Raw genomic sequence first — 22067 nt, 5'->3', positions numbered from 1 at the left:
TTTCATCTCTTGGTTTGATTTTTTTTTCTAACAAATCTTCTTTATTATTTCGAATTTTAAAGTAAAAAATTTCGATCTTTAATTTAGTCTGTCAATGGATAATATCTTAGTATTAACTCTATTTCAACTATTATTTGATGTTTTGCAAAAATAAGTCCACCGAGGAAAATTGCAGTAATTTCATATTTTTCAAACATAATGAGCAAACACTTTCATACAATTTTCTTGCAATCCAAACAAAACCATAGAGCTCTTGAGGCCATAGACTAATTATATATAACATGATTTGGTTCACAAGTGCTGTCTCCCTTTAATCTAAAAATATGTTAGTAAGTCCTGTGTTATGCCATCTCCAGTGGCGGAATACACTGGCATTGGTAGCTCGTTTGCCAGAGTCTGACAATTGACTGACATAATCAGCTCGTTTGCCAGAGACTGACAATGGACTGACATTGTCAGCTCTTTTGCCAGAGTCTGGCAGTGGGCTGGCACTGGCAGTTGATGGGCCAGGGCGCTGAGCGGGGCGTGGTGGCCGGCATCACAAGTGCTTATGTTTGCCGTTGACGCTGGGCGTGGCGGGCGCGGGGGCAGGGCCGAGCGTGCGCTCCGCGGCCGCAGCCGCCGCGTGCTCCATACCCTTCTCTAAGCACGTTTGGTAAGCTGGCTTCATTAACTGTAAAAAGGAATTACTGTCACTAAGGACTTCCCTAAGTGTAGACTTCTAATACCTAATATGCTCAACGGCTTAGTTGTCTATGTAAAGTAATTTTTTTTTTATATATTTTAACTTACATTTTCCCATAGCCAGTTTGCTGTTTCATCAATAGTGACACCAAACTCCCGCATCTCCCCACTGTATCTAAAATGTAAAAATTAAGACTTGAATATTCAGTAACTGTATAAATAGCCTATGTGTAGCCCCAGACTATTGTTCTATATTTATACTGAACTAGCGGTCACTCGCGACTCCGTCCGCGCGGGAATAAAATATTAGTAGCCTAGGTTTTCTTCCAGATTTTTTCAGATCTTCTTTCAAATTTCATCGAGATCCGTTTGGCCGTTCTGGAGATACCTTCATATAAACATCCATCCATCCATCTAAACATTCACATTTATAATATTAGTTATATGTACCTGATGTACGCCCACATGACGAGCGTGAGCAGCGCCACGCCCATGGCGAGGTTGCAGAGGTTGGCGAGTGCGTAGACACCGAGCAGACCGAACACGCCGCTCAGCACGTAGAAGAACATCGCGATCGCGAAGAAGACGGAGGGCGTGCGCGCCGCCTTGAATATGTTCTTGCTCTCGTTGTGGCCGCGGAACTGAACGAACTGCTCCTCAAGGTCCTACAACATAATGGTTATTAATAATATAGCCCACTGATGTATATTTATAATTTCAATTAATTTATACATCGTTTTCCGTGTGAAGTCTGGTCGCGACGACATACAGTCGAACCGGGATAAGCAAAAATCCAAGTGTTTCTCACTATCCCGAGATTCTGACTAATGAAGATCGGGACCGGTCAATAACTTTTGCTTATCTGCTGATAGAGGCATATAAAAAGTGTTGCTGTGCTGTGCTTTCATAAGGAAAAAGACGTTTGTTTGTCATGTACCTGTACAAGTTGTTCGCAGTAGGCGTGGCTAAACTCGTCGCCGCCCATCTTGCGCTTAGCATGGAAGGCGTGGAGCGCCTTGTCACGCGCGCGTCCGTGCTCCGCCTCCAACAGCTGAGTCTGCAGATAGGGCTTCGCCCCACCGCACACCTCCTCCATTAGTGTCGTATACACTTCCTTAGCTTCCGCTACCGCTGTTAAATTGTTTGCTTCTGCCGTCGCCTGAAAGTACAAACAAATAGATTTATTTGTATATATTTTGAATAAATCTTTTGTCAAACTTAATTGTTGATTTCTTTAAATATGAAACATACTAATCAATAAGTGAAATTGTCAATCCTATTGATATTAGAATCTTTTTTTTCCATAATCTTTCTATTCAACCAAATAAAAAAAACAAGGAGGTTGATATGTATTTTTCCGTCTATTTACCACAAGCATGCTCTTAGGTTCTGGGAGTTCGTTGCCCTTGTATATGTTCATGTAGGAGCGGAAGTACTGCGGCAGGTCCTTGGCCTTGACGCGCTGCCCGTTGATCAGCTTCGGGACCAGGTTGTCAGGCGCCAGCAGCATCGGCACCAGCTGCTGCAGCGCGCGCTTGAACTCCGACTCTATGTCTGTATAACAAAATATTTTCATTAATGTTTGCATTCAGTGATATTCATTTTAAAACACCCTGTAACTAATTGAACAATAAGTAAAGGATGTTTTAAAAATAATTGTATGAAAATTAAATAGTAGGTAAGTTGACTTGTAATCTGATGGATGGATGGATAGATGGATGTTTGTAATATAATATTTCCAGAACGGTTGTATGAATTTCGCTTAAATTTGGCATACGTGTAGAACACTTAGGCAACTAATATATATATATTAAACCACATATGGACGGAGTCGCGGGCAGGTAGTGTAGTATAAATATTAGATTATTTATTCCCATTCACTTCTTTCCTATACATGAAAATGAAGTAATTTAAACTGCCGATATAAAAAAACGGATTATGATATTTTCAAAAGGCCGAATTCTTAAAATTTACAAAAACTTTTAATTAACTAACTTAAAAAAGAAGGAAGTTTTCAAATCATCAGTAAATTTTGTCTTAAAGTTGTATTTTCATCAACCATTCACGTTGTGTACTATTTACCTGCCAGCCTGCCATTAAAGTTGGGGTCCGTGGCGACCTTGAGTCCGGGATGCGGCATCAGGAAGCAGGCGATCTCGGAGAAGCAGGAGGTGATGTGCTTCCTCAGCGACTGCAGCTCCGGATGCTGCTTATCTGATACCTAAAGACAAAATTAATTAAAAACAACTTGTCAAATAGTAACAGAAAGTTCATACATCAGATGCAAAAACAAAAAAACCCCTATAATTAAGCCATAAAAAGTTTATTCGAAAATTATTTTATTAACTACCAGTTGCATGCGTCTTCGTTCGCACTGAATAAAAAAAAACTAATAATAAATATAGCCCATAACAGCTGGGGCTTGTAACTTCTCAAGAAAAGTTCCCAAATGAATTCAGCTATCGGAGCATATTGAAAGTAAACAATCAAATATATTCAAAACATTACAGATCCTTGAGGAATATTTATGGAGAAAAAAAGAAAAATAGTTAATATAAATCAAGCTAATTGTTTTTTTATCTATAATCTGTTTTTATGAATTAAGACATTACCCTAAGCCTTCGCTGCAATATAGCCTGTCCACCCTCCGCACCGTAGGGCGCCTCGTAAGGGAAGCTCCAGTCTCTGACGAGGAACTGCAGCCGCTGGAATGGCGTCCGCCCGCTGTCTTCCAGCGCCAGCCGCCCGTACTCTGTGAACAGCTGACATCATGCAACATTATTGTATGGAACTTTGTATGTAAATCAGGTAACATCGAATTTCTATATTTAAATATCATAGATAAAGAACCTTTTGTTATTAAAAAAACATAACAATATTACTATAGTTTTTCAGAGATGATGGTCATCTTTATCATCAAGTAAAAAGATATTTCTACTAAACAATGGACAGTACATGATTTAAATATGAGACAGCAGTTGTCTTACTTGCAGATGCTGCAGGTCATCCTCCTGTATGTTCTGCGAGAGGTTGTATATCTGTACGGAGGAGAGCATGGTGGAGAGCGCGAACACAGTGGCGCAGTCCCGCACTGTCGATTCACTGTCGAACGCACCCTGCGTGTCCAGCAGGATCACCGCAACCTGCACAAGATACGATTACAATAACAACACTGAAAAATAAGATTTTTTAATATATAGGATCTCGCAAGTAGCCAGTAAACTTTGTTGTCTAAGAACCAATGTTGTTACCTTCTCTCCGGTGGGCAGCGTTGTCTTAAAGACTTCTGACCACATGAGTATGCCCGTGGTGTCCCGCTCAGAGCCGCCGCGCCAGCTGAAGCCCTCAAGCGGCTCGTCGTCCGCGCCCAGCCAGTCCCCGCCTCCACCGGGGCCGTACTGTAACCAGTAAACAAATGATAGGTGATGATACTACACAGTGTGATTTTCAAACATCCGACTCGAAGGACTGTCTGTTTGCTACAAATCCTTTATAAGTGCATATCACGGATTTTAAGATGGCCAAATTAACTGCATGGAAACCTATTAAAGTCAAGTTCTCATCTCCCGCATCGCCGTCCCGATCTGTCACTCGAGTATCCCAGGCGAACGAAATGCTTCGCGAAACACTGTTTTCAGTATCGTTTGAACTTAAGGGGATGCTTCTATAGGTCCTCCAGTTTCAGTAGACCCACCTGCAGATATACGCTTGCAGCTTAACCCGTCATAAATTTAACATTACTAACCTTGTGATGCATATATCGTAAGAAGCAGTTGAGTATGAAGGACTTTCCTTTGCGGAAAGCACCAGCGACAGACAGCACGACGACCGCGCGGTCTCGTATGTCATCTTGCAGCAGTAATTCGGCAAGCGCCTCCTCGTTGAGCACGAACGTGTGGTCGGGGCCAGTGTCCACGATCTGGACGCCGTGTGGTCCCAACTTGGGCGCCGGTACTGGCTGCTCGCTCACTGCATGGACAAAAACTTAGACATATAAATAATATTCAAAATACATAACTGTGAACGTGTTAAAACTCTTCAAAGTTACAATCACGTGATTGAATATAGGGCCTTCTAATATCGACGCGCTGACTTTCTTTCTCCTAATAGTTGTGTCGATTGCATATATGGGTATCAATTGCATTTAGTACAATTTTCATATGAGAGTATAGTCTAAATATAAATTAACAAAGATATTTGCATGGTTTTACTGAGAAGCGAATTAATTCTCGTCTCGTATCCGTCTCGCATGAGTTGAAGTTACTGTATTGTTGTTCAATTATCTAGTCGCAAGTGGAGCAATAGATATTAATCGTAGAGAAGTCAATTGGTTCAAATTGGTATAATTCTAATCTATAAAAGAAAAAAGAACACCACGTAAACAACATCAAAATCAAAATTTTAAGTTATTTTGACAATAACTTACACTGTCGTAAGATATATTGTCGTCCCTATCGTTTTCTGAGAAAAATAGAGACGACAATATGTATTAAGTGTTTCGGCAATAAAATTTCATGGTAGTAATGTTCAAACAATTATAGAAGTACATAAACAAGCCATACTTCGGAATACTTATGTTTAACATGGGCGGGACAAAGGAGTACTTACTTATAATGAACCTCATTTAGGTCAACCTTATAATACAAACAGAATAAAATAAAATACAATATTAAAAGGAATACAACAGACAACTATTACCTTACTAATATTATAAATGCGAATGCGGATGTATGTTTGTAAGTATCTATAGAACGGCTAAACGGATCTGGATGAAATATGGCATAAATCTAGAACACTAGTAGCCCATGTGTTCTTGCAGACTATGCAAGAACACATGGGCTACTAATTAAGTTCTTTTAGTCCCGCGCGGACGGAGTCGCGTACAACAGCTAGTACATTATATTCATTTGAATTTAAATCAAGTCATATAGATGTATTAAAAATATGCTTTCCCCTTTTCAGATAGTTAATTAACAGCACAAGGAAGGTTATACAGCAAATTAACGTCTCCAAGATATAGAGGTCAATGACACTACCTTGTACGTAGGCGATGACCAAGATACCCACCCACGATCGCCTTTACATGTAATGTACGGTTCAATTGACCATAAAACTACAGTACACAAAACTGCATTGTGCAAATTATTCAGTAATAGTAGAATAACTGGTATTATCTTACCAATATTATAAATGCAAATGTCTGGATGGATGGATGTTTCTTAGAAGGTATCTCCGGAATGGTTGCATGGATCTCGATGAAATTTAGCACAGATGTAGAACATAGTCTTGGAGAACACATGGGCCTAATTAAGATTTTTTTTAATTCCGCGCGGACGGAGTTTCGGACAACAGCTAGTATTGAATAAAAAACTATGAGGATAAAGATGATTAAAATATTAATTTGCAAGATTTATAGTGTGTCTATTTAAGATTAGTTTGACAATTCACTAGATATGGGTTGTTTAAAATCGGTTATGAAGATTTTCGATTTTCAATGATTGTTTTCATAGAACTTGCGATCGAAAATGTCTTGATTAAAAATAGAAAACTTGTAAAGAGAATAAACGACGCAACGATAACAATTAACTAAACAACGAAAATAAAACAAAACACATATAATGTAAAAAGTAAAAAACTGCAAACAAAGGTTAAAAAAAGTGCTTACAACTTCTATTGAAAAGATTAATCGTCGAAGTATTGGTAAAGGAAAATAAAACCCGTGTTATTAAGTACCTTTGGAACTTGTCAGAACGCAAGGTCTGCGAGTCAAGTCCGCTGACGTCACACAACTCGGGTCAAAGGAATCGAAACACGTCAACAAACTAAACGATACATGGGTTTTTTCCTTCGAACAAATTATAATCTTATTAATTTTATAAATGTGAATGTTTAGATGGATGGATGGAATGGAACGTATGAACGGATCTGGATGAAATTTGGCATAAATGTAGAACATAGTCTAGAAGAACGCATAGGCTACTAATTAAGTTTTTTTTAATTCGCAATTCGATGTCGCAGGCGATAGCTATTCATATAGGCTACTAGCTGTCGCTCGCGACTCCGTCCGCGCGGGATTAAAAATAGATGTTGGCCGATTCTCAGACCTACTCAATATGCTCACAAAATTTCACGAGAATCGGTCAAGCCGTTTCGGAGGAGTATGTGAACGAAAATTGTGACACGAGAATTTTATATATAAGATATTGCGATACAATGACCGGAGTACATAACAACGACCATTAAAATGTCTAGTTTTCCGTTTAATTTCAATAAAACTTTATATTTACAACATAAAACCTTGAATATCGTTACAATTTTATGTTATGTACATTGAGATAGTCAAGCCACAATGAAAATCATTATTGTTTTTACTTTACAATATAAATAATATTATCATAAGGCGCAAAAAAGATTACGTTTTACGATTACTCTCTTATACATATCAAATATAACACATACATAAAAACATAATTTTTATAAAGAGAAAGAGTGAAATATTAATTTTAGTAATAATATAATTGCGATTGTATAGATGGATGTTTATTACGAGATATCTGTAGCACGGCTCAACGGATTTCGATGTAATTTGACATATATATAGAACATAATCTGAAAGAACACGTAGGCTACTAATTAACTTTTTTTAATTGTGCTCGGACGATGTTGCGGGCGACAGCTAGTTGTAACTAACACTGGTATTTAAAGAGTGTCGACTGTCGATAGTGTGGTATCGGATATTAAGGCAATGGGAATGTTGTATAAACGTCCATTATGTTTGCAATAACATCCTATCACTTAAACCTTGTTCGCATACATATGTGAACATATACCGTTGGTTGCCTAGTTCATTATCTCTGTGTAAAACATATCGTCATCCCTTTCATTATATTTAATAAAACAGAGATAGCAATATGTTTTAAACGGGGATTTTGGAATAATGACATCATAGTTACGAACAATAGGGATTATTTTTAATTAATATAGATCGACCGACCGCAGCGATTTGGCGTCGATTTTTTATATTATTTAGTTTGGTTTAGTTTTAGTATATAGTTTATAGTATTATTTAGGTAGATTAATTTTAATTTAATTAGTCACTTAATAATTAATATAGAGTTAAGTAATTCATTTTTAGAAATATATAAAAAAAAATTAACATAGTATAAGAGGCATTTAGGATATTTTAGTATGGTTTTATTTTATATTTCAATGATAGAAAAATGATGACGTATAATCTAATTTCATCTTACTAATATTATAAATGCGAATGTTTACATTGGTGGGTGTTTGTTATAAGATATCTCTAGAACAGCTTTCGAATTTGGCATATATATAGAACATGGTCTGCAAAAAAACATAGGTTACTAATTAAATGTTATTTTTAATTCAGCGCGGATGTAGTTATGGGCGATAGTTAGTTTTAATATATTTGTAAAATTTATAATATGTCGAATATTTGTATAATATGCAATGATTACGTAAATCGATTAAAAAAAAAGATTCCATGTCTTGCTGACCGTACAAAGTATGGAAGAATGTTAAAAAAGTTCATGTTAAACAATCTTAGCGGGAATAAAAACAATGTAATTTTACTGTACAATTGTTTCCAATTTATATTCAAGACAGGTCGCGTCGGAACAACGGGCCAAATGTAAATAACAAATTACATGGGTTTTAAAATGTATTTTAAGACTAGATCCGTTTAACTGTTAGATTAGACAGACCGTTGGTTTCTGAGATCAAAATCTTTATATATATAATTCTTCTGTGAGTGTGTATGTTACTGAACTTCTCTCAAACGACTGGACCGATTTTGATGAAATTTTTTATGTGTGCAAGGGGATCTGGGAATGGTTTAGATTCACAATTTTGTCCGCTGGACAATGTTTTCTTAATTAATTTTTAATTTATTAGTAGTTGTTGATTTTGGAATGTTTTACATTGGATCCGGCAGACGGTGCTACCATCGCAGTGTCAAATTGTCAGACAACGTCTGTCGGGTCCGCTAGTATCTGTATAAAACATATAGTCATCAAAACAAAGAGAGTGATATGTTTTAAAAGGGGATTTTGTTCAGAAACCTACGGTTAATCGAAGTGTTATTTGGTATTTTTACATCATGTTTGGGAAGTTAGCATAATAACCAATATGTTTCAAAGCAACAGGTTCCACTGCCGAATTACAAGTTAAAACAAATTTTCTCGCTTACATAAAAAAGCATTTATCTACAGTATTATATGAAAATACACTTAATATCTTGCGAAGTTTTTTTTTATACCTGGGCATTATAAGTAATGCCGGAATTAAACATACTAAACGTAACACTGGCACAAAGGTCTTCGTATTTCAGAACCTGTTATCATGAGACGCGTTGATTTAAACCAGGTATGTAACCTTGTACAAACTGACGATAATGACGTAATTGGATGCTGTGGTCCAGACAGAAACATTAATCATCTGTGTTAATAAGTATAGGTTAAACTAGTTTAAATAAAAAGTTGCTAGATTTGTTTCTGGGGTCTCATATTATTTCATTGTCTCGGAATTACTCGTTGCATAATTCGATCGTAAACTGTTATTACCAACACTAACAAAGACTTGTTTCATGTAGTACATAAAGTACATAATATGCAATGCTTGATATACATAACGTGACAAATATTCTGTAATCGTTTTTAAAACCAATTCATCCGTATAGACAATAAATAATTTGTTCTACGCAAAATAGATCAATAGACAAAGGTTAGCTACATACCATAGATACGAGCTATGACTCACCTCCTCATACCTTAACCTCGACTCTAAACAAAGGATTCAAAGTTACATCGGGAAGTGGCAACGAAGGTCGCAGTAATATAAGTTAACATCCTTCTAATCTAACTGAATAAAAGTTATATAGAATCTTGTCACCCAAATCCATTATTAATCACCCTGTAGTCACTGCATATAAAAGTTTAAGATTTAAGGCTCACCCTGTAGTCACTGGACAAATATTTATGATTTAATGCTATGACAGACGTAAATATATTTTTGACCACAACAAATCCTACAGAACATCTTTATTGAAATCAATTAGTACCACATTAGTATTTTTATCTATTAGACTGTTTTACAATAATGTTTGTTCATTGTTCATAGCGACATATTACGCTCATATCGTAACACAATTGAACAAGTACAGGCGCGTGCATAACACAATCAGACACACGCCTCGTTTGTTAGATCGGCGAAATGGCAGATGCGTTTACGTCAACTCTAGTGATGTCTTAGTAAAACATCGATATTATTTGGGTACGAAACGGAAAACTAGTCGCGATAATAAATGTATCACTTGCTGTTGTAAGTCTTAAAAGTTAGTGTGAAAACTTAAACTAAAATGGCAATCGTAAACTAAATAATAACTTAGTAACAGTTGTAGTTTTAGTATGCATTTTAGATGCATTATTATTTTAGTTAAGAGTAAAAAAAATTAAAGAAAGATATATACTATATTAATTCCTATATTATTCAGTGCAAGCTTAAATATTAGTATTGGTATATTTTTTAAAATAACAAACTCGTAAGTATCGACAACAATATGAATGTTGCTATATCGATAATATAACCCAATATACCGTTACATCACTAGTATCATATCTATCGAAGTAGTTAAATACATTGAACATTTGGTTGGCCGAAATTCACTAACAAAAATAAACATTGCTCGTTGAAATTGTTATACTGACGCACGTGTAATCTCGGCATAGACAACAAATGCAACATCATCGTTACAATGATAATAAATGTTTTTTTTTAAATCACCATTACAGTGTTTGTGGTGGACACGTCAGTACTAAAAGAACAATACGTTACATATGTATTTTAACACGTTGAACGCCACGCTTATTTCTAAGACAGTCCCGTTCAGGCCACGAAAGCCGCTTATACGAACTGGTATTAAAGGGCCGGTGTTTCCGATCGCAATACAAATTTATAGTTCTCATGTTACACGCTGTCAGCCACCGATGGTTGACGCGGCCTGAACGGATAGTCTAGTGTCAACCACCGATGGCTGACGTGGCGCTCAACGTGTTAATAACCAATTTAGGTAGTCGACGTCACATATTGCAAACAAGTGTATTTTTATAAGCGATTCATTTGTTCACGATTAAATTGTAAATATCGACAAATGAACAATCATAAATGTTTTCGAACCTATAACAGTCGACCCAATCACGAATATTTGTGACAAGCGTCGTAAAACATAAATCTCCATACTAATTTTCAAATAATTGACGATAACGATACGAAAGCATGTCGTAAATATTCATGCTAGGCCCACTGTATTAGTCGTATATGTCCACCAAAAAATAGAAAGTTCAAATATGACAGCGAGAAGTGAAAAGGTAAACATACGATTCTTTTGACCTCCATGGCCTCGGCAGAAAAATTTACTTTTTATCCTTAAAAATGTTATACATGTTTTTGTTAGTTAACAAGACAAGCCACAAATAATACATAAATACTGTTTAATGGAAAATACCATTACAATTAAAAAAAAAACTAATGTGATTAATAAAAGAATGAATGAATGTTACCGTATAATGCCAAACACACAAACATATGTCCATCTCTTTCATTCTTTTGAAAAATGACGAAGATAATATGTTTTTGCACAAATTATCACACTATTTTGTCAATTAATAGCATTATAATATTAATACGTGAAACGGAAAATTATATACCGTTTTTAAGAAACTGATAAACGAGAAATATGACAGAGTTATAAAAAGAAATCCATAAAGCTTTTTTTAAATTAATTATCGTAGAATTTCAACCAATGAGCGACCACTAGTTTATTTAATGTCACAAAAGAACCTACTAATCAAAGTCCATGTGAGTGAAGGGAACAGAACAGTTAGGTAACATGGAAAGCGTCACAAGACAGTCACATCGTGGCCATCGTGTGTTGATACTGACCGATTACGTATTCGAATCGCCATTTCTATGAATAGCCATGAGGCATACGTCTTCATATTTTTATAAACATTACTGTGTTTAAGGTTTTATTAAACAAATAAAATGACGTACAATTTTTTTTAAATAAACTTATTAAAGGCGAAAAATCTTTATAATGACTTTATTAGCCGGACTAATCGAAAAAGACAAAAATGTATGTGCGCAATTTTCACACGAGTGTAAAATAATGACTACAGAAAAAGGATCAGATTACATAACATCTACCTGTTTCAATATTATAGCTACTATATAATTAACAGTGTGACAGTACTATATTGATAGAAAGTATACATTTAAATAATAACAGAGTAGTTACTCCATTGTCCTACTGCTCTGTGATGCTGTTCTGTGGCATAACATATGCAGATATCAATGTGTCGGTGTGCAGAATGAAATGCCGAGATATCGGACGTACACGGCACTGGCGCACGCCCAGCCCGCTCATGTCAATAACCCGCCTGGAACATTGCCAGCCTACTTACACCTCAGTGGTAAGAGAGATAGGAACTCTATTTGACGGTAATGAATTCGAAAAAGACTAATGAAAGTCACAAAACAATAACTCGGATTACAATTATGACACTCTTTTTTTTATATCATAAGGTGGCAAACGAGCGAGCGGCCACTTGAAATCGCTGAAATAGCGAAGTGGCCGTTGCCCATAGACATACGCAATTGCATATACGTTGCCTACTTTAAATCGACGAAGGAGAGGATGCACAGAAAGAAAATATATTCCCTTTCCATGCATCCTCTCATCCGGAAAGTCCACTTCCACTTTTCTTTCCTTATAAGAAAAAGGGTGGGAAGGGAAAGAGGACTAAATTAGGCCTCCGGTACGCACACTCATCAGACGAATCGCGGAATTGCTTTCACTTCACGCCTGTCTTCTGTGTGGTCGTGGTATTTCACCGGGCGAACCTGGCCGATTCGTGCGAAGATGTTAAAGCGGGCTCTACCACTCTTTTATAATCGCTCAAATCTATTAGAATGTAGTAATTCAAAATTAAACTGACTTACCAAAGTCATAGAAGCATAGAATTTAGCTTAAGATTTACTTTAAAAGCTATAAAACTATATGTCAAAAACTTTCACGTAAATGCCACAAAGTAATATACTATTTTAACTTTATCTCTATGCGTACATTTAATTTTAAGTGTAAACTCGTGTTTACGAGACATTAAAATGACAATATAAAATTTAACTACGAGTAATATTTCAAACGTGTTAAACTTGTTAATATTAGAAATCACAATTAACCTTATTTAGTTCGTTTTATATAAAACAAAATCGATATTATAGATATATTAATAATTAGATAGAATTAGACAAATTATACATACAAGTAAAAAAAAGTTCCGTGTGAATTTTAGTACAAAAAACTCAGACCTTTACATTGACCTTGAGAAGCGTACAGATTTAGTTTGAAACACTCAACAATTGAGTAACAAATATTATTTATTGCTTCTAACGATTATATTATGTACATAAAACAATTTCCATTTCATTGATAATATACAACTATTAAAACCGACAACCGTAAACACTAACGTAAAGTACTAAACTTTCTTCCTAATATTATAAATGCGAATGTTTAAATGGATGGATGTTTACTTGAAGGTATCTCCAGAACGGCCGTATGTATTTCGATGAAATTTGACATTCATATAGAACATAGTATGGAAGAAAACATAGGCTACTAATATTTTTTTTTTTATTCCATGCGGACAGAGTCGCGGGATATCGCTAGTTATCATACTAATATTATAAATGCGACTGTATGGGTGCAGTAATGGATGGATGGATAGATGTTTGGTTGAAGGTATTTCCAGAATGGCTAAACAGATCTCGATGAAATTTGGCATATAGAGCGTAGTCTGGAAGAACACATAGGCCATTTATGTATCCTAGACGGAGTCGCAGGCGACCGCTATTATATAAATCGTGGAAATTTTATGTATAAGCTAAACTTTATAGTTACATTTAAAAACAGAGTCAAGTAACATTCGGTGAAGAATGTACAAAAACACTTTCACTATATCTGTTATCTCGCACAGATCATTAAAATTCCTAACTCAAGTGACCACGTGCTTCAAATTTAACGGGACGGCATAATAACAACATATTTTATCCTAACATACCTCTGTAAGTGTACCAAGTCAAGACACCCGGTTTACATGGCCAGAAGTGTACTAAGCAGTTTTTGTCGTAGCCCATTATGTCTTCTAATAACAAGGTCATTCTTATTATGTTCAATTTACACGAAGCATTAACAAATTAAACGTCATCTTCCTCAATATAACTTCATCTAAAGATACAACTGAATGAAATCCTTGTCCTACCTATTGTTGTCAAAACACTTATAAACATATTGCTATCTCTATTTTTTCAATGTAAAAGAATGGAACGGCAGCGTGTTTCTGTGTGTGACCCACGAAGATTTGATTAAAACAAATGATTCAAGGTCAAAGAAGTGACGTCACGTTTTTACTTGAATACATAAATTGCAATGGTTTTAAAGATCGAAACTAATGTATACTCTCTAGATGTATATTAAAATATGACGTACGATATCCCGCGACATTTCCTGCTTGAAAGCTATCGTTATCTTTTTTTTTCAACGCAGAATGTAATACAATTCCATACTGTAAATAAATGGATATCGTACAAATATGTAGTTATTAATAAAATCAAAGATAAAATAAAAACAACTGGAGCGATCACATAAAATCTTTTAACATTATAATACTAATATATATATATATCTAAGTATAATTAGCAATATTATATTGCTATAGAGGAAAGAATTGTTTGTTTGTTTGCATTAAATAGGCTCCGACATTACTGGACAGATTAAAAAAATCAGGAAGACAGACTAGCTTCTTTTTTTAATTCAGACGACGTTGTGGGAAACTGTTATCTTTATATATATAATTCTTCTGTGCGTGTGTATGTCACTGAACTTCTCTCAAACGACTGGACCGATTTTGATGACATTTTTTTGTGTCTGTTCAAGGGGATCTGGGAATGGTTTAGATTCACAATTTTGTCCGCTGGACAATGTTTTTTTAATTAATTTTAAATTTATTAGTAGTTGTTGATTTTGGAATGTTTTACATTGGATCCGACAGACGGCGCTACCATCGCAGTGTCAAATTTTAAATAATATTCGAATTTTAAACGTCAATTCAATTTTTGAACGTCACGACAGGACAACGTCTGTCGGGTCCGCTAGTATTGTTATAAAATGTTTAAAAATATCCAGTCGTGTGAAGCCACGACTGGCCGCTAGTTTATAAAAAACATATGTCGACAGTTAAACATATCATAGTTTATATAATATAGCTGTTGCCTAACTTAATAAGCTTATGAGTTATTCCAGACTATGTTCTACATCTATGCCAAATTTCAACGTGATCCGTTCAGCCATTTCGGAGATACCTACAAACAAACATCCATCTAAACATTCGCATTTATAATATTAATAAGATGAAAATGTTACACAAATATATAACCTAAATATTTTCAGTGAAGTTGTAATGAGTAATGTGTGACGGAAAGTGAATTCTGTTCGTATCTGGCATTGCACCTACATATTACGTCTGCGTGTGCCAAAAGTTTGGCGGCAGGTGGGCAACATATTTGATGAACATGCTCAATTTGTGAACTACCGATTTAAAATTATACCTTCACTATGTAGACTCATAATAAGAGCATTTATTAGGAAAAGTAGCTATCGCTCGCGACTCCATGAGCGCGGAATTAAAAACAAAACCAGTAACCTGTGTATTCTTCCAGACTATATTCTACATCTATGACAAATTTCAGTGAGATCCATGCAGCCCTTCCCGAGATACCATCCTCTCATCCGGAAAGTCCACTTCCACTTCCCATCCAATCCTTATAAGAAAAAGGGTGGGAAGGGAAATTGGACTAAATTAGGCCTACGGCCTACGCGACGCATACTCATCAGACGAAACGCGGAATTGCTTCCACTTGACGCCGGTCTTCTGTGTGGTCGTGGTATTTCACCGGGCGAACCGGGCCGATTCGTGCGATTATGTTTAAGCGGACTCTACCACTGTTAAATTCAAAGTCCATTATTGATATGTATATTTGGACTTTAAACTATCAAATCACACAAATTATCACATGAGAATTATATTCGCATTCACTCAAACAAATAAAAATGGATAGTATTACGTATATATAGCGTTAAAAAGATATCGTAAACATGAACAAAAAGCTTTGTAACCGCAAATTCGAAGCCGTATAGTTATTTAATTATTTACTGTCTGCAACAGTATCAGGTTAAAGCTACAAGGGCGAAAGCTCCGTAAAGAGATTTGATCACAACGGTTCGCAGAAAGATTTTTTTTTATTTCAAGTGCCCAAGCTTTGGTAGGTAGCATAGGATATTAACATTTTATAAACCCATTACTTTCATTCATAAAATTAATTAATCCACCAACTGTTGTGAAAACTGTAAGAAATAGTTTTTGATTTTATCGTGTGTAGTAATATAAATTATATTATTAATATAAATGCGAATGTTTTGATGGATGGATATTTGTTTGAAGGTATCTCCAAAACGGCTGCATGGATCTTACTAAAATTTGGCATAGATGTAGAACATAGTCTTGAGAAAGAAATAAACTACTTAATTCTTTTTTTTAGTTGACCGCGGACGGAGTCGCGTGCGACAGCTAGTTTTGAATAATAATAATATGCATGATCTCACTGAAATTTGATACAGATGTAAAACATAGTCTGGAAGAACACAGTTACTTAGTTTTTTTTTAAATAACGCGCGGACGGAGTCGCGGACTAGTCATAAATGATTTGAGGATTTAAAATTCGAAGCCATATCGTTCGTTGACACCAAAGCTGTGTGTCCGAAACCTTATATTAACAAATCGTGTAGCGATAATCTCGGAATGATGATCGAAAAATAAAAAAAATTAAATTACGTTTCACCCTTAAATTTGTTTCACCAAAAAGGTTCTAATAAGACATTTCAAAGGCCTATGTATTCAATAATTATGATTTCTATTAATCTAATATCGGCGTTAGATAAAAAGGTTGAAAAAAAATTTAAAAGTAATTGAAAACATTAAGTTTTTATGGTTAGCATAGTTAAAGACATATATTTTACTGCATGCCAAATAATTGCATGCTATGTTTTTTGTATGCATTTTTTTTAATTGGTCAATAAAGTTTTAACAACAATTTTACATATTTGTGGTAAATAAAACATTTCTTTCTTTTTAATCTAAGAAAATAATTTGATAACTTACTTATCTTGAGAGGAAATTGTGACACGTAGCAATAGATTTCTTTCATACGTTTTTAGAGGCATTTATCTTTATCGTCAGTTGGAGATAAGAGATGTATCGAATGGTTACAAGATAAGGCACTAAAGCCCGACTTTTAAGAAAAGTCACGAGGAGTACGTGCTAATGTCAATGTTTGGATGTATAGAACGGCTGCGTGGATCTCACTGAAATGACAAAGGTGTTGAACATAATCTGGAAGAATTCATACGATATTAAGTTTTTTTTAATACGCGTAGACGGAGTCGCGGGCGACAGCTAGTGCTTCATATACGCGTAAACTCTTACATAAATGTTAACTAAGACATTTTTTAAAATCGGTAAAGTTATCTTTACTGTTATTCTGCTTTTTACCGTTGGTTTCTGAGACTATAATCTCTGTATAAAATTTATCGTTATCCTTATCATTATCTTTGACAGAACAGAGATAACAATATGTTTTAAACGGGGATTTAGTACTCAGAAACCCACGGTAAATGTTCTTGAGTGGTCAGAGAGAATATCAATATCGTAATAATAGCAATGTTATAAAATTTCGATAAAATAACGGTACCTACTATCCCCGACTAACATACGATATGTAAAATTACTGACTGGATGCACCTTAACAAGTTTTTTTATTAAAAAAAATAAGAACAAGGTCTCGAATACTTGAGCTAATTAAGTTACCTGCTTATAACCTCACGACGATCAATGTGAGTTGTGACTTTTAACAGATATAAAGACACTAACTAGATTTGTACCTGCTTCGCACTTGTGTTTTATTTTTTTAATTCTTAAACATTTCATCATACTAGACGTGTCGATTACGACTCCCTCCGCGCGAAATCAAATAAATTATTATAGTAAACTATGTGTCTATCCTTCAAGACATGATGATGTTCTACATTTTTTTTTATATTATATATTATAAGGTGGCAAATTAGCGAGCCACCTGTTTCGCGAAATAGCGAAGTACCGTTGCCCATAGACATACGCAATTGCATATGTGTTGCCTACCTTCAATCGACGGAAGAGAGGATGCACAGAAAGAAAATATCTTACCTTCCCATGCATCCTCTCATCCGGAAAGTCCACTACCACTTCCCATCCTTTCCTTAAGAAAAAGGGTGGGAAAGGAAAGAGGACTAAATTAAGCCTCCGGGACGTAAATTTATGCCAAATTTCAGCGAGATTCATGCAGCAGTTTTGGATACATTCTAACAAACATCCATCCATCTAAACTCGCATTTATAATACGAGTAAGATAATATTTTTATCAGCTATAGATAAATTAAATGCAACGTATTAACGTCCTATAAATCAGCTGATATTATTTATCCATGAACAAGCTTCTGTAGTTTCAATTATAACAAGATAAGTTTTATTTTTGACATTATCTTTATTATATTTACTGTCATAACCCGTGCAGATATACTAATGAAACTAAAATTAATTTGACATGTAGCCATAGACTGAAACACCCCGCTGCTCGCAGTCTACCCAAATAGGGTGACCAGACCATAGTCAATTACGCAGTGCGGGTTAACTTCACACATATCTTGGAATGTCTTCGTCGATGTATACAGGTTGCATCACAATGTTTTCCTTCACCGTATAATATCGTATAAATGTACAACGATCGAACCTGGGCGCGTACATTTCGGTCTAATGCGGTTCAGTGCTGTGCCACCGACGCAATTGTTTTTGCGAATTTTGTCTACATGGCGAATAATTACGATTTTATTTTTTTCTTGCATATTCAAAGTTGGAATTAAGGAATAGGAAATTTTATACCAAAGATTTATAGATAAAATTAATATAATAGGCGAAAGTTCGCACCCGCAAACGTTTGACATGGATTTAAATTAATTACGTCACATAAGAAAGTTTACCTTTAAATGTATCCAAATTGATTTTACTGCTTAATCACGTTAGACAGAGTAATTAACTATCAGCTAAGCTAACTTCATCATCAGCTCACTATACGTCCCCACCAAGGGGCTCGGACCCTACCCTAAGTTAAGGGTGATTTGGCCATAGTCAAAACTTAGGAATTCGTAATAGGGTGAAGGAGACTATTGTAGTTAATTTTAGTAAAGCAAACAGAAATCCATTAGAATATTCAGATATTCGATTGCGAATTTCAATTGTTTTTAAATCAAAACGACCTTATAGCTCGGTGCTAATGAAAATCGTTATCTCTGTATCGATATGTGACAAATGAAAGTAGATCAACACTATGAAGGCCTTGCCTGCCTTGACCGAATACTCGTTTATAAGCTTCGATATTTTTTTAATTCATACACGTAAATTTACCTGTTATTTATTACAGAGAGTTTCCATTGTCGAAATACTTGTAATAAAACATATAGTCTGTGAAAATTAGAGGGAAAATTGTTAAGACTGAATCTATCTTACTAATTTTACTAATATTATAAATGCGAATGTTTAGATGGATAGTTGGATGGATGTTAGTAAAATATACCTCATATCCAGAACGGCTGAATAGATCTCAATGAAATATGGCTAACAAATAGAACATAGTCTGAAAGAACACATAGGCAACTAATAGTTTTTTTTTAATTCGCGCGGACGGAGTGGCGGGACGCAGCTAGTATTTACATAAATTGAATGGTGAAGATATTCGTGACATAGAGCAAATAGAAAATTTCCATAGAGGCTATTTAACACGGTATTTAGGTTATCAGACCGTGCCGCTACAACAAATATGGCGGTTAATATTTGAATACGCGCGGGAAAACGGTCAACGATAAAACGTGATTTATACACAATGCAACTCACTCATACGTCACTCATTACAAATGTAGATGTATGTAAATGTAAAGAATCTTACTAATATTATAAAAGCAAAAGTTTTTGATGGATGGATATTTATCATGTAACTCCTGAAAGGCTAAAAGGACCTTTTTATAATTACGCGCGGACGGAGTCGCGGGCAACAACTAGTCATGTATAAAAGTATAAAGAATTTATCAAAAGGTTAATTTTGCAATAATTAATTTAGTTTTAACAATTCTATTGTTTATATAAGAGCTAATGACCACAGGATTATGTCATCTGACAACAAACATACTGGACAGTTAGCCATATTATTTTTTTATTATCTTCTTCTTCTCTTTCTTCTTATCTTTTATGAAATTCCTCTAAAGATGCCACACTACACTGTTCGTCAGGACAACAGAAATGCTTGATGCTTAAAATATGTGCTATATTTCAATGTTGCAAACCTTTAATGCTATCATCAATCAAAGAACTGGCGGAATCACATTATATATGGTAAAACAATGGATTTCCTCGTTAATGGCAGAATCCTCTTTGTAATCAACACTAATATGATAATAAGAGAACTCTTTTAGAGTTAAGCTCACCTGTACATCATTGTATTTCTATGTAATGTTACACTATGTACTTTAAACTGTGTACAAAGCTTAAATAAATAAATAATATGGAAATGTAATTATATTTCTTGTATGAGTGGGATAAACACTTTTGTTAAGCAATTGTTTACTTTTACATAATTTTTAGGGACTTTCTATGAACATTTGGCTATAAGTTAAAGATTTATTTGCATACATTTGTAACATATACAAAATAAAAGAATATCTTATTATGAATTAGCAATCATTTATAAAATATATACAATGACTCATCTTTCATACTATGACATGTTTGTTCAGAATTAAGTTAGCTTTTAAAAATGTTTGTAAATAAAAAGCATCTTACAAAAACTTTATGGGTTTTTGGCAAAAAAAAAGGTTAAGTTGAATACAATTAGTTAAAATTCAAATCGCACAAATGTGATATACAAAATATATTACGATAAGATACTAAGGTTGTATATTGTTTTTGTTATTTTCATTGAAGACTTCAAGATAATTCCAATAAGATCTGCCTTGTGGATCATCCACTAAATTAAATAAATTGTAATGATAAATAAATTGTGACACCACAAAAAACAAACTTTACATCATCCACTTGTATATAAAAAACATACAATGGAAACATAACATATTCTGTTTGACATGTTGTTAAGTATTTATAAAATCTTATTTTATATGCTTTGATATTGACAAAAAATTTTACGTAAATATTGCATTATTTATATTTAGGTTACCTGTCAAAAACATTAGCTAATCAAACAATAAACTAACACAATGAGAATCGTTTAGCGATCACTAAACTTGTCGAAGATGCAAAAACCTTTTATTTAAACGACACAATGAACAAGCACTTCTGTAAAATAATTAGACGAACGTATCACAATTTATGAATATATGTGGCAGAGGTTAAGTCATATAAATTACTGGCGTTTGTCCGATACATCGCGCTTAACATTTCCGAGTTATATTTCTCAATTATTACAACAAAACAAAATCAGTACCTGAAGATAGATTGCTGTCCGATCCACCAGTCATTTTCCCGGACGATTGAGCTGACAGTATCACTTAGTGCGACAGGCGGCTAGCACACTCTGTCTCTCGAGTCGAGCCCCAGCACCACGATCCAGGCAGCAATTATAAAAAGAACCCATTTTCAATGTCACGAGAGCTACACGAGGGTAACTTACGGACGACAATGCTGATGTCGTTCGCACTACGCACTTTCGACGCACGCGCCCTTAGCAATAATATTTCAACATTTAATTACCTTCTCCGTCAAGGAAATTCGATTCCCGATGTTTACGTCCCTCGTTTTCAGCCATGACCAATTTATTTATTTCGAGTTCTGACTTGACTGAACATAGCGACATGCAATTTTTCCAACTCAACGCAGGTTGACAACAGAGAATGAAAAATTAAAAAGACGTGTCATTGTCAAATTCAAATAAACGTTGACTTTAAAAAATGTTAATTAATTTCGTAAATAGTCATTTAATAAAGAAATATAGTCTCAAAAGTTATTTGCTTAGTAACAGAAAAATATGTTCTGAACAATATTTAATTAAAACCAAATAGTTAATCAGTACGTCCATGTTTATTAATGTGTTTTTGGGTGTTGGATCGATTGAAATTCCTTTTGGGAAACCAATATTTGTGAATGGAAAAATTT

General features: G+C 34.8%; 1 protein-coding gene across 1 annotated transcript; it reads right to left on the bottom strand.

Moving 5' to 3' along the window:
- Nucleotides 1-143: 143 nt before the first annotated feature.
- LOC106120238 (atlastin) lies at nucleotides 144-21798 on the bottom strand. The gene is made up of 11 exons (XM_013315527.1): nucleotides 21666-21798; nucleotides 4430-4653; nucleotides 3936-4082; nucleotides 3672-3827; nucleotides 3297-3446; nucleotides 2767-2905; nucleotides 2054-2238; nucleotides 1622-1843; nucleotides 1135-1349; nucleotides 793-859; nucleotides 144-673 (listed from the first exon to the last, which is right to left on the bottom strand). The coding sequence occupies exons 1-11, from the start codon at nucleotides 21766-21768 to the stop codon at nucleotides 539-541; spliced, it is 1743 nt and encodes a 580-aa protein (XP_013170981.1). The 5' UTR covers nucleotides 21769-21798; the 3' UTR covers nucleotides 144-538.
- Nucleotides 21799-22067: the final 269 nt, after the last annotated feature.

The sequence above is a fragment of the Papilio xuthus genome, unplaced genomic scaffold (assembly GCF_000836235.2).
Source record: "Papilio xuthus unplaced genomic scaffold, Pxut_1.1 DF826961.1, whole genome shotgun sequence".
Taxonomy (NCBI): Eukaryota; Metazoa; Arthropoda; class Insecta; order Lepidoptera; family Papilionidae; genus Papilio; species Papilio xuthus.
This window is presented reverse-complemented; position numbering and strand designations above follow the sequence as displayed.